At 38.6% G+C, this 18,584-nt stretch overlaps 1 protein-coding gene across 4 annotated transcripts in view; it reads right to left on the bottom strand.

Moving 5' to 3' along the window:
* TMTC2 (transmembrane O-mannosyltransferase targeting cadherins 2) overlaps positions 1 to 18,584 on the bottom strand; it is a 269,970-nt gene that overhangs the window by 64,755 nt on the left and 186,631 nt on the right. For all 4 annotated transcript variants that reach the window (XM_075428534.1, XM_075428536.1, XM_075428535.1 and 1 more), the window contains exons 5-7: positions 14,129 to 14,214; positions 13,085 to 13,269; positions 11,364 to 11,442 (exon numbers count right to left, since the gene is read on the bottom strand). In XM_075428534.1, coding sequence (XP_075284649.1) covers positions 11,364 to 11,442; positions 13,085 to 13,269; positions 14,129 to 14,214 — 350 coding nt within the window. The remainder of the gene's footprint in view (positions 1 to 11,363; positions 11,443 to 13,084; positions 13,270 to 14,128; positions 14,215 to 18,584) is intronic.

The following is an 18,584-nucleotide window of genomic DNA, read 5'->3' on the forward strand; positions in this document are numbered from 1 at the left end:
AGTTTTTCCAAAGAGGGGTGCAAGCTTGTAAAGCCAGCAGACCAGGATTTCTAATTCAAGGATCTACGGAGCATTCTGTACTCATGCACTGCTCTTGGATATCTGATTACATATACAGAAGTAGCTGATGTTTCAGTCCCAAAAGTACTCAAGTCATTCTACTGCTGGTTAGGGCCAAACCTTTGGGAACAATTCCCAAAGAAAACAAGTGAAATTGAAAAAAAAAATCCAAACAGGAAAGAAACCCCAAAAGAACATGAACAGCCCCTGCCAAAACCCATGATCAAATTCAGGGATATCAAAGTCAAATGCATTTTTTTCCACTATGCCAGCACTCACAAACAAGTGACATAACATCATACCTTGTTATGCACAAAACTAAATCATGAAGTTAAGTGTTGAAGGGATGGAAGAAGCCAGAAGTCAAACTATAGGCTCCCCTCCAGTCCTCTCCCTAGCTATACAGAATATTTAATTATGGCAGAATGTTTAATTATTTGATTGCATACTATTTTTCCCACAGGCCCCTGCTTCGTTTAGCATACAGGAAATGAGGAATCCATATTGCCCTTTTCTTTAAGTGGAAAATTCTATCCCAACCTCTTACAGCTTGGCAAAGTTTCAAACAATTAACAACAAGATCCTTTAAAGAGAAATGTAAGCAACCATAATAGATGGAGTTATTATCTGTTGGTAGTATACGCTGAACGCACTGCCAAATTTCAAAAAGATCCAAGGTTCTCATCTATTTTCCATGATGGATTACGATATAAGAAGAGATTAACGTCTTTGGACTACTGGCAAATTCAATTTTCAATAGGTTTTAAGAGCTCAAGTACTTTACAAACTAACCTCCTAAAACTTTGAGGGTATTTCTGAGTGGCACATCTAGAAATGAAGCTACAGTATGTCAACCTAAATGTCAAACTGTAGAAAAATGAATTTTATTCCCCTCAAGTCTTTACAGGGAATTCTCTATAGCTGAAAATTTTTCTTCCGAAGAATCTGTTTTCTGCCCATACACCCCATATCACCAAGAATTGTTATATTATAAACAATTAGAACACATCATTAGTACAGAAGAAAGTCCTGTTAGGGCGTCTGTTATTAATTTCCTATTCTAAATGATATACAATGACACTTCTATCTAAAAAGAAATCAAAATAAGTTGAAAACTGACAGAGGCTCTGCCACGACCATACTCCAAGACCGGAATAAAATCAAGCAACTGTTAACTGAAGCTTTAATTCAATCAAGTGATTTTAGTGTTAGACTGATGCAATTTTAATAAAAGCTATTCCAGCTTCAGATAGTTTTCCAACAAAATAACAGAGAAAACATGTGGATTGACTTCTGTCATTCAGGATGCATCTGTCTGAGATTAAAATAAGAAAAACAATACTTGTCATTTACTATTGTGTATTTTTATAAATTTGCAACATGAATGATTTATTCACTAGGAAAATAACCGAGTGTCCATTGGCAGAAAATATGCAAACCAAAGGTACATGCAAGCATGTTTCTAAATTTACTTTAACAAGAGGTTAATTTGTAAAATCTTTCAAAATTCTTGTTAAAAGTCTGAAGGGACACACACACAATTTATTAAAGAAACTTGTCCGATCTACAAAGTTCAAGAGAATTGCATTCTGCTTTTCTGTTAAAGGTAACAACAACAAAGAAATTCCTGGCAGTGGAAACCTTAACACATAAATTGACAGTTCTTTCAGTTCCCTAATCCATATCAACATGCAGCCATGCGTAGCATTGTCTGCACAATGAGTGGTGGCAAGAAATTCAACAGCTAACTGGAGTAAAATGACACAAATCAGCCATTCACAAAATTTTCAATTTTTACAGTCCATCTAGTATTTTCTGTTATTTATGCACCCATTTCTTAGCCTATTCAAAAAGGAGGAACACAGATTACTTAATCATAACTCTCTTTTACTAGTGTCGTACAAGAAAACAAATTAATATGCAACTGAAAGACTATTTAAAGGAGTGTATACATAGTTCAGTAACACCTCTATTAATACTTTATGAGAAAGGAAACAGAAATGGGCTACTTTTTAAGTGGACTTACACCACCCTAACTAAAATCCTGGTACTCAAGTGGATTTTCTTTGCCCTAGAGAAAGATCAGTTGCAAGACTACCATTCTCCAAAGCAGTATTTCCTCATACTTCCCCAGAATCCTTGGGACTGAAAAATAATCTTTCAAAATAAAGAAAACCAAAATAAAAAACCTCAACAAACTAACACAACAACAAAACCACCCCTACTAAAATGATCTCAGGACAAATTAATTAAGTATAATTAAAGAACAACAACAATCATATTAAACATTAAGTATTTATATTAAATAGAAATAGTAATAAAGGATCAGCTTGCTAGCAGCTATTTCCCCTGAAAGGCTAACTTCATACTTGATAATGAAGTGGAATATGAGCTTAATACAAATCCTCAAAAAAAAAAAGTTAAGATCTTCTAATATGTATCACACATTGTTAAAAAGCAAAAGTAGTATCATTTACATGAATTTGTATTATATGGTTCTAGGTTAACCTCTCATCTGCTGATTTGGGATTTGTTCTCTTGCAGCTGCACGTTGTCATACCAAGCAAAGGCTGTTTCCTTGCAGGAGCATGTTAGACTTATCTATGAACAAGTACAATGGAACTATGGATGTACCAGCACTGTGCCATATAACCATACTTTCAGATTAAGAACATATGTCCCTCCTGTGGTCCTCCTCTTAGGACCCCAATAGACATTGCTGAAAAGACAACCGAAAAATTATCTCTGTAAAGGAGGCAATGCAGGGTAAATCTGCCCTGTGCCATCCTTGTATATGTTATATGTCTGCCATTCAAATTGCTGGATGGTAAAAATGTAATATAGAAAATTCAGAAACTGGTGTTGACAAGAGCAGAAGTCAAGACAGAAATGAAGATAGAGATGCACTTTGAAAAGAAAAATCTCCAACTTGTACATTCAGTCAGGATTTCGATGTCATTTTTCCATCATTTCTTTGAATTGGGAACATAAACAGGTTGCCTTAGAAAATGATGGAGAGGTTTACATTCCTGTGTACCACACTACCACAAGGGGTTTGCGTCTTTCCATAATGCAACCGTGCAGCCTCCTTGTGCAAATCAAGGCTGCAGATGCACTTACGTAAATGCACCTCTCCAGACAGATAACTTCCTTCTTCCTTTCCTTAGGTACCAGTGCATACAATAACATGACAAATCTAGAAGCATAGTTTGAAGTTATACTATTCTGATGTTTCAGATATACTGCAAAAGGTTAACAGTCTTAGTGATAAATATGCAGTGCATGTACATCTTCTCTGAAACAGCTGAAGCGTGTAAACTTAATGAGCATCAAGTTCTGCATAGACTAAGCATTTCTGTTTGTTTTATTTTTCCTTTTTCACAACAATCTCCTCGAAGATTTCAAGGAATGTATTGTATTTTAAGAGGGTTTTTGATGGATGGGAGTCAATCCACATTTACTTTGGTTGAGCAGATTCTTATAAACCTCAATTAGCCAAAGCAAAGCCTTTGATCTGATTTAATTAGACCACTAAGCTACTTTTGAAGGAAGACACCTGAAGTGGAAAACAGATACAAACGAAGGGCAAAATAAACTTCCAGTGAAAGAAATATATTGACACAAATAGAAGCATTGAGCTCACCTGACACAATTTCATTTTCCAACAGATGTGCAACCAGCAGTAAATCACAAGGGAACAAACTAAGAATTCATAACTGAACAAGTGATCGCACTCTTTTCTTGCCTTTTACTTTATTTACACACATTTTAAAGATTCTTTTTTGTCATTAAAACATAGAGTATGTCAGTACAGGTTTCTTTAAAACTCTCTTAACAGAAGCACTTTCCATTAGAATCATGCCTGACTGGGATCCCTGTAGTCCTGTTTCAGTATTGGACCATATTTTTGGTCTATAAATGTTACAGTTGCACTTATTTTCATACAAAACCCCACACACAAATGCATTTCAGGCTTTGACTCCTAGCTTTTTCAGAATATTGCCTAAGAAAACTCTGGCATTTCACATGAAATTATAGATAGATAGTCCAAAGAGATAAAACAAAGAAAACCTGAGAAAAGAAAACCTGGGAAATAAACTCCTGGTCTCAAACATTGCTTCTACTGCCCTCTCAGCAATCCACTACTGCAATCTTCATACCCAGCTTGAATCCCTCAAACAAAAGAAAGGGCAAATAAACAGGAGACATTGCAATCAGCCCAGAGATTTATACCCAGCTTTGGACTGCAGATACAAACTACCATAAAAGTCTCAGAGGGGGAAGAGTTAAAGTAGCAGGATGGGAGCAGGGAGAGAAGGAAGCACAGCCTTTTACTCCCTTAACTATTGGAGTGGAGTCCATTCTTATTTCCCTAGATCATATAATAAAATATACATATGAAGGAAAAAAATTCTTTTCTTTCCACCACGTTAGTTTTAGAAGAAAAAAAGTTTGGAAAATACATTTCATAAGAAAATACCAGTAAAGCTTCATGAGATGCATAGGAAGCACGCCGATGACTGGAGCTCAGACAAGTGCAGGTACCATGCTCTGCATAAGTTATGATGTGGGATATGTATTTCACAGCTTAATCATCTTTGTCTCTTAAAAAGTAAGTCTTGCACAGCATGAACTGTAAAACTATACCAGCAAAAATGTTTCTTGGAGTTCTAAACAATATTTAAAAGTAATTCAATAAAAATGCATTTAATGGGAGCAAGGGGCAAATGGGATAGGAGCCTTAACAATATTAACAGGTTTGTACAAATAGCCACATCCACCCAAAAGCATAATCAAATAAAGCGATAGTTATGTTATAATCATCAACATAGAAAGTCTCTCTGCTAGCTAAGTCTTTGTACTTATGATGCAAACCTCTGCACCAGATGTAAAATCTGGCTCCCCTTTCCTGTTCCTGTACCTGGCTGCCACTTGTGTATGATTTGTTTTCTGTCCATGTGCAATGTAGCAGATTAGCAAGGAGAAATCTGAACTCTAATCTGCGCATCATTAACTGTATTCACTCCTGCAATGTTAGCTTCTTTTCTAACCTGCATTTCTCATAAAAAAAAATCATAGAATCATAGAATCATTAAGGTTGGAAAAGACCTCTAAGATCATCAAGTCCAACCATCAGTGTTTGCACATGCATTTGAAAGTAGACATTCAGATGTTAGTTGGCAAGGGCAGATGAAGTGCAATCAAGACATTTGTCTTTGTGACATTATCTTGCCAATCTAAACCTGAACAATGCCACCCCAACATCTTTCATGTTACTGTTGAGTATTATAGTAAAGCCTCCATGGCCCACCTCACACCATTTAACTGGCAGGAGTATGAATTACTGTAGCAGGTGGGCCAGTGTGGTTTTAAAAGCAATGTAATACAATCAACTGTACAATATCAGATTTCAAGGAACGCGAAAGACATCTAGAGCAGAGGCTGATCCTTAAGCAATCCTAATATTGGCATTAAAGTGTTCAAGATTCCACAGGGACCATTTTATCTTTTGACCTCAGGTTTTAATTGAAACTTTAAACAAAATATATTACCTATTTAATGCAGCTGAGCTGGACTCTGGCCTTTGTAGTGCATGCTGGCATGCCAAGCAAATTAATCCGTGTAACTTTAGCATGTATTTTTTAATTTACATCAAAGAAATATGACATAAAGAAAATAAATACCAAGGCAACCCTGTGCAGCTTGTTGAATAATTATTTTTATTCTAGTTTTAGAGTTTTAATTTTTAGCTGTTTTGTGTTCTTTTAAGAAAAAAAAAAAAAAAAGAAAAGGTTTTACATCTTGGTACAAAGCCAGAGAAACATATGGTTTTCTTAGCTGAGCTGTTGCACACCTGGCAAAATAAATCACAGCAACAGGAGACCAAAATCTACTCTGCAATTTTTCATATGCACAAACTTAGAACATATGATGCTGGTCTTCTGGCCCTGTCTTTTGTACCATGAATAAAACACAAAGTCAAATGGATGGCTTGCTTCTTGAGGTCCAATACCACTTCTTCCTTTAAAAGGCAAGTTACTTAGAGTTTTAAAGGATGACAGTCAGCCAGGCAGGCTGGCACACCGGAAGAATGAGTCACTGGGCCTGTCAGAGAGAAGGGCCAATAGAAGCAAGGGCAAGAAAAGTAGTGTAACACAAACAGGGAAAGCAGGTGGTGTAAAGGCTTAACACTGTTGGAGTGTTAATGCTACCGCACTAGGAGAGCTGGAGTTCAAACCTTAATTCAGTTTAAACAGTTTGTCTCCTGTTTATTCTCTTTCAAGTATGCAATGTACATGATACAGCCAAAAAAGCCTTCAGAAAGTCTTCAACAAAACGAATGAATAATAATTAAAAATTACAGGAAGCCCTGTTTTCTCATGTCACATGCCAATATCTAACACTGAACAAAGCAGCACGATTGCCAGAGACTCAGAATGCATCAATCACAATGACAACTGCAGCAGATAATCCTCAGACTGTAGCTATTCTTGGATTTCATGATAAGCCGTGAAGACTTTGTCCACACGTAGAGAGACAGGGAAGGACCCTTCTTCCTGAGCAGATGTGCAGCACTCCCCAGTTTTCACCACCTCCCCCTCCCCACGGTGAGTGGGCCCAGCTCAGAGTCAGGTTCACGCAGTTCCAAGCACACGAGACAGGACTGGCCTCTGTCAGTTTTCTAGCCTACCTTTTAAAGGCAACAAGTAGGCAGACAAGTTTATGTAATGCTGTTAATCAAAGAAAGTGTTATTGTGAACATGTTTATAATTTTAACTTGAACTTCAAAACAGAAATAAACAATCCGGTCAGCCTTCAGGCGCCCAGTGAAATCGCCTCAGATGCTGAGCAGATGCACTCCTGGTAATGGTACCAGTTGCCTTGTTCTCCTGTCACACCCAATGCAAAAAGATGACTGAATAGGTGTTTAGGATTTATCTCATCCAACTTGAGCTAGCAAGTCTAAGCTAGTCGTATCAGCTCCTTTTACAGGAGAACTATGCTTGCAGGGGATTATTTATATAATCTAAAATAGATGTCTAGATTAGATGGGCTTAATTACTCCCCAGAGGTATCTTTTTCTTCCCACACTATAAAGTTAGAATAGCTACCGAGGTCTGTCTTGTCATCTAACCTTTACACTATTACAGGTAGGAGAGACTAACTGAACTAACTGCAGTCATGTATGCTCCTGCAGATGCATCCAGGACAGCTTTAAACAAATCATTCTGAGTCCTGCTGTTAATACAGCTGCACTGCATTCAGTTTAAGTCACTGCCCAGCCTTTTGGATTGCCTGTGCAGTGTAGAATCATAGAATGCTTTGGGTTGGAAGGAACCTTTAGAGGTCATCTAGCCCAGCCCCCTTGCAGTGAGCAGGGACATCTTCAACTAGACCAGGCTGCTCAGAGCCCCATACAACTTGGCCTTGAATGTTTCCAGGGATGGGGCCTCCACTACCTCTCTGGGCAACCCGTTCCAGTGTTTCACCACCCTCACTGTAAAAAATTTCTTCCTTATACTCAGTCTAAACCTACCTTCCCTTAGTTTAAAGCCATTGCTTCTCGTCCTATCACAACAGGCCTTGCTAAAAAGACTTTCCCCCTCTTTCCTGTAGGCCCCCTTCAGGTACTGGCAGGCTGCTATAAGGTCTCCCTGGCACGTTCTCTTCTCCAGGCTGAACAACCCCAACTCTCTCAGCCTGTCCTCACAGGAGAGGTGCTCCAGCCCTTGGATCATTTTTGCGGCCCTCCTCTGGACCCAGTCCAACAGGTCCATGTCTGTGCTGAGGGCTCCAGAGCGGGAAGCAGGACTCCAGATGGGGTCTCACCAGAGCAGAGGGGCAGAATCATCTCCCTCGACCTGCTGGCCATGGTTCTCTCAATGCTGCCCAGGATACGGTTGGTCTTTTGGGCTGCGAGCACACATTGGTGCTTTCATCCATCAGTACCCCCAAGTCCTTGTTAGCAGGGCTGCTTTCAATCCCTTTATGGCTCAGCCTGTACTGATACCAGGGGTTGCCCCTACCCAGATGCAGGACCTTGCACTTGGCCTCGTTGAACCTCATGAGGTTCACACAGGCCCAATTCTCGAGCTTGTCCAGGTCCCTCTGGATGGCATCCTGCCCTTCTGGAGTGTCAACTGCACCACTCAGTTTGGTGTCATATGCAAACTTGCTGAGGGTGCATTCGATCTCGCTAAGTCATTGATGAAGATGTTAAACAGCACCAGTCCCAGTATGGACCCCTGAGGGACACCCCCTGCCACCAGCGTCCATCTGGACATTGAGCCGTTGACCACTACCCTCTGGCTGCAACCTTCAAACCAATTCTTTACCCACCAAACAGTCTACACATCAAATCCATCTCTCTCCAATCCAGAGAAGGATGTTGAGTGACACTGTGAAGCCATGGTGAAGCCATGCTGGCTGTCTCGAATCACCTCTCTGTCCTCCATGTGCCTTAGCATAACTTCTAGGAGGATCTATTCCATGATCTTCCCAGGCACAGAGGTGAGGCTGACAGGTCAGTAGTTCCCAGGGTCCTTCTTTATATCCTTTGTAAACAAGGACACAATGTTTCCCTTCTTCAGTCACCAGGGACTTCACCTGACTGCCATGACCTTTCAGACATCATGGAGAGTGGCTTGGCAACGGTATCAGCCAATTCCCTCAGGACTCTGGGATGCATATCGTCAGGTTCCATTGACTTATGTATGTTGAGGTTCCTCAGGTGGTCACAAACCTGGTCTTCCATTACAGTGGGAGGGGCTTTACCCCTCTGGTCCCCATCTTGCAGTCCATCAACTTGGGAGGGGCGAGAAGAAAGTTTGCCAGTGAAGACTGAGGCAAAAAAAGTTGAGTACCTCAGCCTTCTCCTCATCTGCTGATACGAGGTTGCCATTCTTGTTCATCGGGAAGGGGTACTCTTTCTTTAACCTTCCTTCTCTGGTTGACGTACCTGTAGAAGTCCTTCTTGTTATTCTTGGCATTCCTGGCCAAGCTCCAGCCATGCCTTGGCCCTCCTGACCTCATCCCTACACAACCGGGCAGCATCCCTATACTCTTCCCAAGACACCTGTTCCTGCTTCCACTGCCTGTGCCAACAAGCCACACCTCAGCAACTTGTGTGAAGCAAGTTCTGGTTACCCTGCAACAGCTGCCATCACAACAGCAACCAAAACACAAATATATGCTACATTAATGATAAGTTATACTTTACAGAGCTCCATAATAGCCAGTTGTTCTTTGCAATAGGCTGAAAGGGGCTAAGGTAGGCTTAGCTGACCCAAACTTGTTATGCCACTAAGACATCCATGAAGTGTCAGGGGCTACCTAAAGGTAACAAAAGCCATAGTATGGGCTAAGGAGCAGAGTGAAGATATGAAGCAGCAGCCAAGCCCAGGCAAAGGACTAAGCTGGTCTCTGTGTTCCCAGGAACAGAGTGAACTTGGACATTATGGACTGTGCTTATAAAGGAAGCTGAGAAAGGCCTCCTTAAACTAAAAAAGTAACTGACAGGCAAAAAAGTAAAACACTAAGGAATATTCTAGGTCACAGTGGTTCCAAAGAGAGCATCTATTCATGGAGAAAGAAAAAGGGTGACACAGACCTGCTTTGTAGTGGAACAGCCATCAGGCTATAAACAACATTGGTTTACTTCTTCCTATTTCTGTACTTCTAAGAACCAATTTTGTCAGAATTATGAAATATATAGCTGCACTAACGAGGGCGGTTAAACTTCAGAGGATTTGCTGGAGTACCACAGTACTTCAGCAGTCACTACAGGACACCAATAGTAAGCAGAAGTTTAATTCACAGGGTGGTCACTGTTGATAACCCCACCAAATTTATCATCAAATGCTGGTAAAACAAACTGGTAAAATAACAGTTCTGGTAAGAGTCTCTGTGAACAAAAGTACATGCAATAATCAACTTGTGCATTTTAGAGATTTTAGCCCTTTGCATTAATCTGATAAAGCTCAGCATTCAGGGGGAAGTAACTCTTCATTGAACTGTATGAACTGTTAAGGAAGTGTTTATACTGCTATAGACATTAGACACTTTGTCACTGTGAGAAGTGCTTAGCTTAGCATTTACAGACATTTGCAAACGCATAGCATCAGTTACAACTGCAGTTTTAGACTTTTCCTATGTCCTAGTACTTGTAAGGAGGTAATAAAAGATGTCTTTTCTGAATAAGTAGAGAAGAGTGGGCAGTGCCTCCTTTCATCAACTGTGTCAAACCGATTGATATCAACCTATACATTCCCTCATATAGTCAGCATTAAGAGGGGGGAACCCCCCCCACAAAGCCCCACATGCTTCCTGTCGATCCTAATTGTTTTTACATATATTTTTAATTGCTCTACTTTGAACTATTTTAAAGTAAAGCATGTTATATCCCTTTCTGTCCCAGATAGGAGCTCACACAGTCTACTGGGCCAGACACTGAGGTTGCTTAGCAGAAACTCATGCCCTTTCAGAGAGAATTCCACTTAAAAGCATCTCTGGAACAATGAAGAACCAGTCCTCTTGCTTACAGATGTGAATACTGTAAATAATAATTCATATTATCTTCTTTTTTTTTTAAATCTGTTTAGTGTATCCTATATAAAGATGTGATGAAGAATATGAGGAACTGAAGTTTAAAAAAAAAAACCAAACCTCACAGATAAATCATTTCTTGCGGTACTGAAGGGACTTCGCTAAAATTTTGAAGGACAGATAGGCTGGTCCTGGAAGAAGAATTCTCACATTGTAGACGTCTAACTAACAATACATCATCCAAAAAATAAGCTTTTGGCACAACCTAAAAAAAAAAATCTACCTATCTCTGTGGGCCTGTTTGGACAACTTGTTAGTTTACATGGAAATTTAACATTCAATACCCACATGTAATTTTATGTTATAATCAATATCACTCCATTTTCTATGAAGTTTCAAAGATGACTAAATGGGAGATAAAAAAACAAATGAATTGCACATGATGTCTCCAAGATAGCAGATGAGACATTCTAGAGGCAGAGAAAAACACTAACCCATGCATTCTAAATGTAAAAGTGCTGCATGGACACTGTTAAAGATATCCAGTATCTACCAGTGTCATCATTTATTGTGCCTTATCCAGCATCGCAGTTGCTGGAATTTAAGCTCTGAACCCTGTTTGGCTCACATCTACTGAAGGCAATTATTTTTGTTTTTATTAGCTAATTCATTTGAGCACCAGTTGCCTAGCTAAGCTCTTTTGTTTCACCCCACCTGACTCCTAAACTATCTTTCTGAAGCACTAACAGTGCACTTACCCATCATGTTGTATAAGCTCTGTGGTGCAAATTGCCGTGGCATTTTCTGTATTGCTTCTTTGTAAACCATAAGGGCATCCTGAAAGAAATACACAAATAGGACAAATCATTAGTAAAGTACCAATTTCAAAAGCAGACTTTCACATATAAAGTAAAACCAAACTATCTTCTTTCCCCAAATGAAAGGTGAGAGAGAAAGAAAACACATCAGCGCCGTAAATACCCCAGAAAGTTCACATTTCTCATCTACAAAAGTTCTGCCAAATTCAGTGAAGCTTATTGACAAGAGATCAAATTAGTTCCAATATTGCAACTCTGTTTCCAGGTGGAAATAAAAGGAACATTTTTTAAACCCATCAATGACTCAGGAGTTTATAAACATCTATGAAATTATATAGGCTGTCAGAGAATATGGAATAATATCAAACTGTACACGAAGGACTTTCTGATGACTAAGCTACAGTAAGTGACCTAAAAATAAAGCAAGCATTGCCTACTGCCAAGTAATAACAACACATAATCCTCACAACTGAAGTCTGGTCCACAGAAAGAACGAGATGGACTATAGCATCAAGAATGGCAAAATTGGATTCCCTTCACAAATGTGCTGTGTCTTGGATTACTTGATCACACATTAAGGATTCACTCAGCACTTAGAATGCTTATTGGTTAGTCTATTAGCTCTGCATCATGTTCTGCATTGTCCTATCAAATAGTCACAGCTTGTGAAGGATGAAATATGCTTGAAAAAAAATCTAAGTGTATGCTCAAATCAAGACCAGGTCAGACTGAAATGACCACCAGAAGAAATGTACATCCTATCGGCCATGCAGACATGCTGCTTTTCTCTTGTCTTTATGGATGTATCAGCTGTCTGTGTTTTAACCAATTAGTAACTGCCACCTGACAGAGCTGGATGAAGCAGACAGATGACAGAGAATCCACAGAGCTTGTGCATGCCTAATCTTACAGAGCTGAGGTAACATTGCTGTCAGGAAGAGTTATAGGGATCAAAACCATGTGTAAATCCTGTTGTGAAGTATGCCTGGCAATGCAAAGTGAGAATTACTTTCATTCAAATACTGCTAAAGGTCAAAACTCTAGCGAATGTCCAGTTTTAGTAATTTCATCAGAATAGAGAGCAATCACAACAGTCACATTTGCACATATAAATGAGATGGGATGGGTTGGGTGTAGCATGTGGTTACATTAAAAATATCCAACCCACTTCAGCATTTAGGTCAAGTTATCTGAAATAGCACATAATGGAATGTTTTTAACCACTGAAGTTCTGAATTGTTCCAACTAGGTCTTCTTTTTGGAGACTCAAAAGCAACCATGAACGTATTTTTTCAACTAAAGATGGTCTTACCCTATTTTGAATTATAAAGCCAGTACACTTTAGGTTGGCTGGTCTGTAATCAGGCTATATCCTTTGCATACCAGCCATGGGGACAAAGCCAAAAAGAATGAATTAATACATATCAGATGTGACCATTGCTAATGTTGACTCTGACATAAGAACATCACACTGCTAATTAACATCATCGCACCTCTGGCTGTAGAGAATAAACATTCTCTGCAGAGAACGCTAATCTTGATTTGGTGAAATTCAATCAGTTTGTGCCCGTGAAGTATTTCAAAAGTCTGAATGGAAGCAACAGTTCTTATTTATGTACAAAGGTTTTGTCGTGATATTGTAGACAAACCTGGAGTCTTACCTCATAGTGTCCTTGCTCATGAAAAAGTTTTCCTAAGTTATAAAGACAGCTAGTAACAGAGCTTTTGTGCGCATGAGGATCTTTCAAATTTTCATCTGGGATCTCCGAACACTTCAGGAAAGTCCTCCTGGCTTCATCTGTTTTCCCTTGGTTCATCAGGATGATACCGGTATTTAAATAGGCAGCTGTGAAGAGCAAAAAAATGTTAACTTTCAATCGGGTTCCACTGTCTTTTATCTAACCTTTATTTTACTTCAAAGTAATATCTGAAAGAGATCCCATGGTTACCTAATTTGGCTTTTGTATAATATAGATAAATCACTGGTGTAAAGAGGAACATATAAGAGGTAAAAATGCAGAGTCAATGAAAGGAGAAAGTGGCTATGAAAACTGAGGAAGGAGGGAAGGGAACACTGGTTAGGCAGGGTGCTCCATTTCGTTCCTCTTACTAGGACTGTATCAAGCATATAGCACCATTGTTTGAAATGTTACAAAAACATATACATATGTTTTCACATATATACATGTACTTGCATATATACATACATAGAAGATTTAATTCTTAAGCTACAATAAAGTCAGTAATCTTAAAAAGCACCCACTTGATTTTGGAACTGATCACTGGCAACATCCTATGGATTATTTCCCAATTTCTCCAGTCAAGAAGGGAAAAATGAATGGACTTCAAAAATATTTGTATTATTCATTCACCCCATATACCAACAAAAATCAGGGACTGTCTATAAAAAACTGAAAATAGGAGCTGGAAAATTTGAGCAGTAGCATCTATGGCTCACCACACCGGATTAGAAGCAGGTTCTAGCAGTGCTGCCCAGTGTCAACTCATTATCTGCTTCTCCCCTGCACCACAATAAATGTAGCTGTTGACTAATAAACACTTGCTTTCAACTGAAAAGTGCACCGTTTCACCTTTTTCTTTCCAAATAAAAAACTTGTGAAAAAAAAGTGTTATTTAAGAGTAGGAAGATTTCATTGAAAACAAAGAGTCAATATTATGCAAGCTTGTACAGTTAAAATACTTACAAGCTAGAGTGGGTCTGCTACCAATTGCCAGTTTATAGTAATGCAATGCCTCTGAAAACCTGCTGTTTTCCTGAAGTAGTAATCCTCTGCATAAGGACAAAAAAAAAGAAAGAAAAAGAAAAGAAAGGGAGGTTACTGCAAAGGGTAAATACTGAAAACAAAACTAAGGTAACAAAGAAAAATACGCTGATTGGTATTTCACAGATATAACAACTCTGCACGTTACTAACAATTCAGTGGGAAAATTATTTCATGTGAAAACAGGATTAATTCATAGACATCAGGTGCATCCATATGGCTTTAACAAAGTAGATGTTAAATGCAATAGTTCTGGCTTTCTTGGAAACCAGGAGATTGACTCAGTTGAGAAAATAGTAGACTGTGAGACTTCTCAGGGCAGATGAAGCATGGTGGAGATATTTGTAACTAAGTCATTCAGGCTTACCCGGTCATCTTTCCTTGACTTGAAATAAGCAGACCTTTTTCAAATGCACAACAAAGTAAACCACCTGACACTTCACATGTATTACCTTCACCAGTCCCCTTGCTGAGCAATTTCATCAGACTATTCACTGTACAGCTAAGCACCTACATCAGTTCTATTTTTTCCTGTCTTCTTTCTGCTCCGAGCAAACTTAATAACTAAAAAGGTATCAAAAATGACACCACATACTTCTAGTCCTCAGTTAGTTTCATAGTCCATGGGCTTTAATGAAAGATTTTAAGACAAGCATTCTTGTGAATTATAAATTACACCAGTCACCCACAAATCTGTCATAAATAAGCTGTCTGGACATCATTGACATGAATTCACAATTATATGCTTAAATGAAAGCTCAAAGCATTACAGTTCCCAAAGTTTTAGGAGACTGAAAAAAGCATATACAAGTGTATTTAAACCACAAAGCTTTAAAAATCCTTAAAAATTAGCAGTTTCAGAGTGTAGACTCAGACCTTGTTATCCAGGGATAGATGTCCCTCTTCATACACCTCAAAGTATTAACGAAAAAAAAATGTAGCTATTTCTTTTAGGTGGGAGGGTTATCATACCTATTTGTAGTTTCCCTAACCTACAGCAATTTTCTCTTCTTCCTCTATGCTTTTATCTGCTGACAGCTTTCCGAACTGCAAGGAAGTTGGGCTTTTTCCATCTCCAGATCAGTTATTTTTTTTCCCCTCCAGATTCTCAGGAAAACCTTTTGAATTAAATCAGTACACTTTGGGGGAAGAAAAGAGTAGGACAGGTAGCTAAAGAAGTAACAACCGTCTATGTTTGCTTCCTATCATTGGGCAGAGATCTAACAGAATGGAGGAATACATCTTCTTTTCTTTTATACTGTCTTTCCATAAGAACCACACAGCCTCATTTTTGAAACGGTCTCTCAACTAACCTCGGATTAGGTAGTAAATCACTTTTAATATTAGCAGAAGTTACATCCAGTTGCTACTTGCAGCAATGTGAGCAATGAGGGAATCGCATTCAGGATATTTCTTGGCATGGCACCAAAGTTTTTAACTACTGTGAAGTGCCTTGCAGGTGGCAAGGTGTACGGTCGTCAGGACAGTAATAACATTTTCCAAATTTTATAAAAACTGAATTCTGTTTACTTTAAGAAATTGTGTAGACTGAAATTACTCCAAGGAAAGTTGTTGTTATTATTATCATGGTATTTTTATCCATTTTTCTACTGACAACAGAACTAATACAAAAATAAATGAGTTGCATTGTCTGACATTTAAGCTGCTTCTTACTTTTTAAAAAAGCCAAAAACATTCTTACACATAATTTTGGGACAAATTTATCAAAAAAATTCCATTCTTATTTTAGTTCTGGAATAATTAATTTCACATATTAAGAAAAGTAATACACTAATTGGTCAATTTGAACAAAATAAATTACTTTGGTAAGTGTATGACGTTTGTGCTTTTTGGATTAAGAGAACTTTTATTTATAATTATTACCAAATTAATCTTCTGTGTTCACTACATGTTCTAGTACTGGCACTCTTGATTAATTACTTGATACTTTAAGGTGTTTGGGTTTTTTCTACTCCTCTTCCAGAAGACTTTATTTTGTTTTTCCATTAACAGACTCTCTCTCTCACACACACACATTTTTATATACATGTGTATATATATACAAAAACCCAGGCACTCAGATGCAAGATTCAATGCTGAATTCCAGCAAACAATTAGTATTTTATTTCTATTTCTTATGCGGTTTGGTAGAAGAAAAAGAAGAAAAAAACCTAAATACAATCTAAAATCCTTGACAAGGCATGAAAACAGTGATCACTGGTTTTCCGTGTGGCTTCCAGTAGTACAAAAATTACTAGATTATGAGTCTCTAGTTCTAGTTTCAGATTAAACAAAGTCAGGAAAAGGCTTAAAGGAAAATAAAAACAAATAATATTTTAGTTTAATACAATTAACACTTCTGAGAGAGAAGTAGCTTGGATATTTATCTATGAAGGGATAAATAATTATTTAAATAGGTAAAAAGCTAAGATGACGAATGTTGCATTAAACTGGCAAAGCATTCCTGAATTTACAGTGAATATTATTAGAGTTTAAAAAGCACATATATTTCATTTCAAAGACAAAAAAATCACACCATCACTAGCTTTAAGCTCAAACAACATGCAGGCATACAAATACGCTCACCAACCTCTAGCCAATTATTCACAAGATGCAACTAAAACTAAAACCAAACACATCAGATTTAGTTACTGCCACAATTACTACTGCCTGTGAAATGTCCTACTTCTTTTTTTACAGCGTGTATTATAATCCCAGTCTCTAACTACATTATTGCTCACTATTACTTCTACAGGTTACCGTCTCATTTGCAACACAAGGAATATAAATCAGTAATAGTTCAATATTTGCTGTTGTCTCCAGTTTCTACAAGTAAAACACCACCACCTTCTTACACATACTAACCTTCTGAGCAAAATGCAAAATAAGCACCAGGAGAAAATGACAAACTACTGCTTATTTCAAAATTAGTTCAAGAATCTGCAAGTCCTCAGGTCCTATATTCATCTTTCCATTGCTGCATTTCACAGCACAGCATCTAAGCCATTCCCAAGACAAAAAATCCTGTCAATTTTCAGCTAGGCATTACATTGGAGAGGCAGACCCCAGGTTCCGGGAGACCGCACAGTCCAGCCTTGCTACCACACTGCTAAATCACCGGACCGGCTGAGCAGAGACAGCAGGCCCAGTGAAGGAACAGCAGACCAAGGGAAGGGCCCTGGGAATGGAGTAGGCATCTCCTTCTTGAGGCTCCCTGCCGGCTGCTCCAGCAACGCAGAATGCAGGCAGCAAATCCCAGGGTTGCCTCTGAAAGCGGCTGACCCTGAAAATTGTTCACCATTGTCAAGACAAACAAGAAGTGAAGAGATGGCCTTGAGTGAGTAATATCTGAAGGGAACGTGTGTTTCACTAGATGGTTGCAAAGAGGTCATTAGAGCAAATACTACCAAAAGGGTCTGTTCAGCACTTGAAGTTCTCTTCAAAGAAGCTGAGAGGTTGAACTCAATTACCTTTCCAGTCTATTAAGTAATATTAACAACTCTTCAAGAAGTTTCAGCTGGATGTTTGATTATATATTCTTTCCTTCCCCTCCAGAAACAGGTGAAGTATGGGTTATTTTGCCACAGAAATGCTTGTTTTTTCATTGGAGTTTTATTCAGAGTCTCTTTCCCTTCAGAACAGAGGCCAAAGCCACAAGAGGGAAGCTTGATATGCCTCCTATGTCTTATTTTCACATGCTTTAGCGTTCACTATATTTCAGCTACATAATTTTCAAAGATACTCAAAATTACTTTAAAATCACTAAAAATAAAGGTGAAGTGTCTTTTTAAAGATACATTTAGGGAAAAATTTGAAATACAACTTTCCTATATCGATTCAACTAAAGAACTGCAAAATGTCCTTCAAGAAAACCGACCATTATTGTACAGAAAAGTTGTGGTGTCATAAGCCGGGAACTAATAGCTGCATAATTACCATAGTCAGCTAAGCTTGCAAGAAATGACCTGACTAGGTATAGAGTAGAGGAGCATGGACCGAGGTAGATGAAGTGAAACCCATGGGGGGTTAACAATGAAAGTCCGTGACCTCCTTAAAGTTCTTAGCATCTGTTTGTTCAGCCCCATTTTGACAGTCCAAATTCCTTCCTTCCACAACCCATTTCCCTCTGTCTGATTGCTAGGGCTGAAGTCAGCAACTGGCAATGGCAGATGGAGTCTGTGTTTCCTCGTCTACTGGCATTCAAACCTTTTAGACAAAAATTAGTTCCTTATCACTCCTTTCCAGGTGAGTGAAAACAGATTAATGGTGAGTCGGTGAAAAATGTCAAACCCTTTCTAAAAAACTTCGTGCATGCATATTGCCATCTTTTTTTTTGGGGGGGAAGACTAAACGTTTAGCGAAAACTTTCCAGTTTGGC

Source organism: Opisthocomus hoazin, chromosome 8 (assembly GCF_030867145.1).
Source record: "Opisthocomus hoazin isolate bOpiHoa1 chromosome 8, bOpiHoa1.hap1, whole genome shotgun sequence".
In the NCBI taxonomy this organism is placed as follows: Eukaryota; Metazoa; Chordata; class Aves; order Opisthocomiformes; family Opisthocomidae; genus Opisthocomus; species Opisthocomus hoazin.